This window comes from Protopterus annectens, chromosome 3.part1 (genome assembly GCF_019279795.1).
Source record: "Protopterus annectens isolate FY-2018-M chromosome 3.part1, PAN1.0, whole genome shotgun sequence".
NCBI classification, from domain to species: domain Eukaryota; kingdom Metazoa; phylum Chordata; order Ceratodontiformes; family Protopteridae; genus Protopterus; species Protopterus annectens.
Genome location: NC_056732.1, coordinates 1348376830 through 1348383441, shown reverse-complemented (window position 1 = coordinate 1348383441; position 6612 = coordinate 1348376830). Strand labels below are relative to the sequence as shown.

Below are 6612 nucleotides of genomic sequence, written 5' to 3'. Positions count from 1 at the left end.
GACACGACAATCCATGACGAATTACTAGATAAACAAATAAATGCAATGAATGAAGCATGTAATGAATTAATCTGTGAATACTTGTACAAAAAATCAACCTCCTCAATAGATGCTATGTGTGGGGATTCACTTTGTCTGCAAACACTGCTACTGCTAAAGTGCTTCTTGGTCACTACATGCCACCCAAGATGTTATTCACCAGAACAATTCCCATTATCTGTCCCCACTTTGGGCTAATCAGACAGAATATGTAATGATGAGTCCCGCTTCCTGCTGTCATTGGGAGGTAACAAGGGTCTTCACTGCTGGGGAAGGGGGAGGGGTGGTAACACCTACTCCCTTTAAGGCTTTGGCACTTGCCTAATTCAGGTACTTAACATCCTCCAAGACAGGGAAGATTTGAAAGGACAGTGTTGGCTTTGCTGGGAAGTGCAGTTTATATATAAACAGGAAGGCATATCTGTAAGCGACACTAATTTCTGATGTCCAGTCAAATGGTCATCTTGATTCTCCAGAAGGATCCTAAACAATTATAGCAGACTTAACTTACTTGCTCTCAGACTTTGTGTTTATTCAGCATATTTTTGTAGCTCTAAGTGCACACTACTGTAACTACAAATCAATCTGCCATGTCTGCCACTGGTAGAATTGGTTTCACTGTGAGAAGCATTTTGGATTTACCAGAACATGACGCTTGCTCCATGAAACAACTGCCTGTCCATCCTGTACTGAACAACTATTCAAGTTTCTCCTATAAAGAGTGGAGTGAGGAAACCAAAAAGGGACACTATTTGTGTAAGTATGGAGAAAAAAATGTGAATAAATAAATAATGTCTGAACTCTCCCTATCTTTTCTTTTTGAGGGCAACATTGAATTATATAAAGCAAAACTATGTTGGTAGGGACTAAAACATAGAATATAATGGCATAGATGGACCACAGTGTTCATCTGCCAATTTTTCACTTTGCTGTTCACAGCATATCAAATAAGGAGAAAAACTAATTGTAGTTTAAAAAGGAATCTTTTTTCTTTCCTCAAAAATCTTAAAATATTAGAAGTATTGCTAACTTTAGAACAATAAGGAATAAAAAAAAACAGTTGACATACTGTGCCCATGATCCTATAGCTTGCTATTTTTGGAGAAAAAGCTATTATATTTTATTAAAAGGTTGGCAGACGTATAATTCTTGACCATTATGTCTTGTGAATTACACATATATTAATTTATTAAGCAGTCATACATTAATTTATTCAGTACTTAAATTATGTTACTTCATACTGACAGTAAAACAATACGGATAAGCTTATCAAGGCCAAAGCTTTCTTCTCAGCAAAACAAAATGCAATATAATGCAAACTGTTTTACAACACAAATGTTCAAAAATAGCCAGCCAGGATGTATGATTTGAAAAAAAATAAGTGCCAGTTATCAGGAGAAGAAAGAAAAAATAACTGCCCATTAGTATGCTATATGGGCTGTAAATATATTGGGAAGTAGGCATTGAATCATACAGTTTGGCATTTATGGGGTTGAATAGTTTAATATAACAGTGTGATGGTGTAAGCAGAGGAATATGGAATCAGTTTATCTAAAATAACTCCCTTACTCTAGATCTGCTAAATGAGAACATAACAGTTAGACAATACATAGCAGCTTTTACAATCTCAAATACCTACATAAGGCCATCTTCAGAGGTATCGGTTTGAGTATGTTCTTTCTATGTGCCTGTTATTTGTATTATTTATAAAAAGTACAGAGTGCAATCAAAGTAATCTGTTGGCATTTCATTTTTAGCATCAGATGACAGCAGTACAGAGGCAACTTTGCCAGACTCAACTCAAAAGTCAGATACTTTTTTGGATACAAAGCCCGAAAAAAAGAAGAAAAGACGCATTTTATTTTCCAAGGCACAAACATTTGAGCTAGAAAGAAGATTTCAACAACAGCGTTACCTTTCAGCTCCAGAACGGGAACAGCTGGCACACCTCCTCAGTTTGACTCCAACACAAGTAAAAATCTGGTTCCAGAATCACAGGTATAAAATGAAAAGGGCTAAGGTTGAGGGCCCTACAGAACTACAACATTCATCTCTAGTCCGAAGGATAGTGGTACCAGTTCTAGTCAGAGATGGTAAGCCTTGTGAAGTCTGTAATTCCATCAGCACTGGGCAGCAGACAGCATGCCAGCTGCAGGAGAAGCTTCGATGTGCCTGCAGTCTGATACCTACCTCCCAGACAACATTCACATTGCAGGGTTATCAGCAACTGCAGTCGTCAGCTGCCCTCAGCATCTTCCCAGGTTACCAGCACTTAGCACACCCTGCTATCTCTGCATGGAACTGGTAAAATGTCAGCCACTGGGTTTGGCAAAAGCAATCAGCAAAACTGAACACCTGTGTGTGCCTTATGGGACATGACTGTTTCATTATGCTCGGAGGCACTGACTTACTTACGAACTACAATTTACTGCCTGAACTACCTCTCAGGGGACTGAAATGTAACATTGCTGAGTTTAGGTAACAATTTGCACATTGTGATTAAACATTCTATTAACCCTCCAAAAAGCTATGTTTTAATGTACATTTTTTGCTTATAAAGAATATTATTTCACAATTGTGCTTTGCTTCTGTTACTTTTAGGCAGATGTTATATTAGACTACTAACGTACAGTAAATTCATGTGTAACATTCTTCTAACTTTTTATGAAAAGAAAAAAATGGTATGCATTATAAAGATTCAGTGCTCAATGAGAAAAAAAATTCTGAATACAAATGTAGGAACATAAGCTCTTTACCCAGTCATAAATGGTATCGAAAATATAATATTACTATAAGAACCTTTGCAATATATTGCATTTTACTTTTGTGCCTGTCAACTTCATCAGCAGAAGGGACTGTAAACATTTGCTGTCTTGCTAATATAACATGCTTTGTTTAGGAAATAATTCCAGAACATGCTAAAGCTGCTTTACATATCAAGGTAGCAGATAAGAGTGCAAATTCTTGTTGTTTGGTCAATATTATGCATTTTAAAATGCCTTCATATCATGCTGAAATCAGGCACGCAATACACTGAAAGTAATGTTCCTAGAACCCTAAAATATTCATACTTTTACTAATATAATTTATTTATCTTAATGGCATACAGTAATCATTAGAATCACAGGGATAAAATGGAAGTAACGCACTAACAAAAGAAGGAAAGAAAGGTCAATTTAAATGTGCAGTTTACAGATAAACAAGCTATTCACAAGACGACTCTCGTGGGTTTTATGCTACAACAGCATCTATAGTATTACATGTTGGCTGCAAAATTTTGCATTAAAACCAAATCACAAAAAAATATACTTTGAGAACTATATATAGTTTTGCAACCATTTTAGCTGACTACATAGTCATCTGAGGGTTTTAAAAAGTATCTATGCAATATTCAGCGTAGGCTCATTATTTCTTAAAAAAATCAGTCAACATAAGAAATTAATGCAAAGTTAGCTGAGTTAGTTTTCTTGTTATGTATTTACACTGAAAGACTACACTACACAATATCAAACATGTTTAAGCAGTTTATGTAAACCGATTTTTCTTCTCAATTCAAATGGAGTTTGATTTTGCTTTTAAAAACAGTGTGTGTTAGTGTTCATATGTGTGTGTCTGTACAGGTGTAAGGCCAAAGTGTCCCACCTCACTTGAGCAAGTCAGGTTTTTGTTTTCTCTACTTAAGAATTTAAAACATGCATACAAAACACTTGGAAAAAAAACAGCATGCTGTCCAAATATGTATAGCCATTACATATGCATTTATTAGAATAATAATAATTCCCTTCAACCAGCACCCAGAATAAAAAATGAAGGCTTTTAATGGTACTTATATTGAAAACTAACAGCTCATATATAAACTGGTACATGTTTTATATAACTATACATCTCATTAATGTGACAGTAAATATAATAAAAAAGTTAGAAGGATTACTAACTCAAAGCACAATAAAGCAATGATAAAATTATATAAAACAGGAAACATTTTATATATTGCATTAGGAGTAAAAGAAAACATTTAGTACAATGCAATCTCTTCATTTGATTTTAAGTCCTTCGTGTGTATATATATATATATATATATATGTATCACACCAATCTACTATCGTACCACTTTTGCTGGTATACTTACAAATGAACTGTATGAACATTGCTGACTTCTTATCCTTCCTTCCAACTGTATTTCATAAGAATAATGTATTTTTAGTTATTCTTAAAAATTAATAAAATAATGACAACATAATATCAGATATATAAAAAACATATTTGCTTGGTGTTCTTTTCTTAACTAATATATATATCTGTCCATACATATACAGGCAAACACACACACACACACACGCACACACACACACACACACACACACACACACACACACATCTACATTAATATATATATATATATATATATATATATATATATATATATATATATATATAGAGAGAGAGAGAGATAGAGATTTAGATGCACAGCTGTGTGTGTGTGTGTGTGTGTGTGTGTGCGTGTGTGTGTGTGGCTGTGTGTGTGTGTGTGTGTGTGTGTGTGTGTGTGTGTGTGTGTGTGTGTATCTGAGGAAAATATATACCTGCTGAGGTTGCCTTTCTTTTTTACTCATAGTTTATTTTTGTCACGGCTAAAATGTTAGATTGGTTGTTTATCTCAGAAAGGCATTAATGAATTAAATATGAATGTAAACATATTCACTGTCATTTTTCTGAAACCAGACTTTGTTGAGTTTTTCCCTTAAAAAACATACATTAATCTTCAAAGATTATAACAATACTGCACCTCAGTTATTTCATTTTTCTTTAAGCATAATCATATAAATATTAATTATAAGTGTACATTTCCCTGTATAAATAGTATTAAGAAGATGGCAGGCTAGCAAGAATTAGGTATTGTGCAAACAGTCTGCATCTCCTCTTCAAGAACAGGGATCTCAAATGTTTCATATCACAAACTGTATGCATTTCTTAAAAAGTCATGTTATTCCTCGCAAACATAAAATGAGCACAAAGAGGGTTCACAATAGAATGAACATATCCTTTTTTCGTATGCCGCTCTAGCCAAACATACCTTATAATATAAAGATGTGCTGGTAATAACTTAAACTATACATTTTGAAGCATTTAGCAATTTGTTTTCTCACAGGTACCACTTCTTCTGATTAACGTGGAAACAGTTTGAAAAAATGAATTTAACTGTCTTCCTTAACATGGTGTAAGAACATTTTTACTGTAAGACAGCCACTGTATTTCATAAAGAAACTTAACACTGTATAATAAAGATATAGTTTTACTGTGGTATTATTTATTTTGTTGAGTTATATCCTTTTGAATATTATGAAGTTTCTATTAATGCTTTGAAGATACCTTTTCTAACATTGTTTTACTGTGGTAATAGATAAAAGATGTGAATATTTCTAGCAACTAAAAAAATGAGAAAAACATCATCCTTTGTAAAGTATTACATCTATTTTAAAATGTGCTTATTTGAAATAAACAGACTTTCATTTTTTTTTACTTGAGTGACATGTCTCTGACTTTGGTATGCTCATTTTACACAGTGATTTTAGATTACGAAAAGGAGATGGATTTTTAGTGTGAAAAACAAGCCATAGTTATAAATGTAGTCTGGCTTGATTTTGTCATCAGTGAGCAAAGACTTGTAACATATTAAGTACAAAAATCATAAGCCATGTTAAGGTGGCAGATGAATAATACCCACAAACAATACAACTTATATGCCTGCATATAAGCAAACATACAAAAACTGAAAAGTAATTGTAGGGAAAGAATATACAAGCTTAATCATAAAACAACAAAAATAACAAGTACTTCCTTGTGCTATTCATTTTGCACTTTAGTTTACAAAAATGTATTAAACACAGCTGATTAAATACACAAGATACATAAGGATATATCTATCTACCCTTACCTATATAGACAGCTAGAAGATACAGATATCATTTGCATTTGGATGCTAGATATCTATATCTACAAAGCTAGACAGACAGCATAAGCAAATATATATATATATATATATATATATATATATATATATATATATATTCAGAAAGCAAGGGCTGATTTTTCTTATGTTCCTTTACACACTGGTATAGCATACAATTTTAGAATATCATAAAATGGAAAAGAGACAAAAAGAAGAAAAACTGTAAATAAAGGAAACACTGAACCAACAGAAAAAGTAACAAAACTTACTTTTAAGTTATGAACAAACAGTTTAAAATGCAATGCTAAACGATAAAACTTCAGGCATGTATTCTACCTCTCCTTATCATATTTAGAATGCTTATCATAAAACAAACAACATCAAAAACAAGAGGCAGGCTACATTATTTGATTTTTGTGCAGAAGTCTCAAGTTTCTGGTTATTCCAAAAAGTGAAAGAGAGATAAGAGAAGTGAAACAAAACATAACTTATTTATTTGCTTACTAGAATGATCAACTAAGCAGACCCAGGAAGAAAAGTGTCACATGAATTGGCATAAAAGAATTAGTAGGATGTAGATACACAACTTTCAAACAGCTGTACAGCGCAAAATAAGCAAAAAA

The 6612-nt window shown here is 33.1% G+C and overlaps 1 protein-coding gene across 1 annotated transcript; it reads left to right on the top strand.

The window, feature by feature from the left end:
* The first annotated feature begins 455 nt into the window (after window positions 1–455).
* Window positions 456–2657, top strand: NKX2-8 (NK2 homeobox 8). The gene is made up of 2 exons (XM_044067988.1): window positions 456–795; window positions 1797–2657. The coding sequence occupies exons 1-2, from the start codon at window positions 630–632 to the stop codon at window positions 2345–2347; spliced, it is 717 nt and encodes a 238-aa protein (XP_043923923.1). The 5' UTR covers window positions 456–629; the 3' UTR covers window positions 2348–2657.
* The last annotated feature ends 3955 nt before the right edge of the window (window positions 2658–6612 follow it).

What these genes read in the sequence shown, in the direction of transcription:
- NKX2-8 (XM_044067988.1), top strand. Translation starts at nt 630, where the DNA reads ATGTCTGCCACTGGTAGAATTGGTTTCACTGTGAGAAGCATTTTGGAT. An exon ending in CAAAAAGGGACACTATTTGT is followed by an intron (nt 796 to 1,796) that starts GTAAGTATGGAG and finishes TTTCATTTTTAG; the next exon opens with CATCAGATGACAGCAGTACA.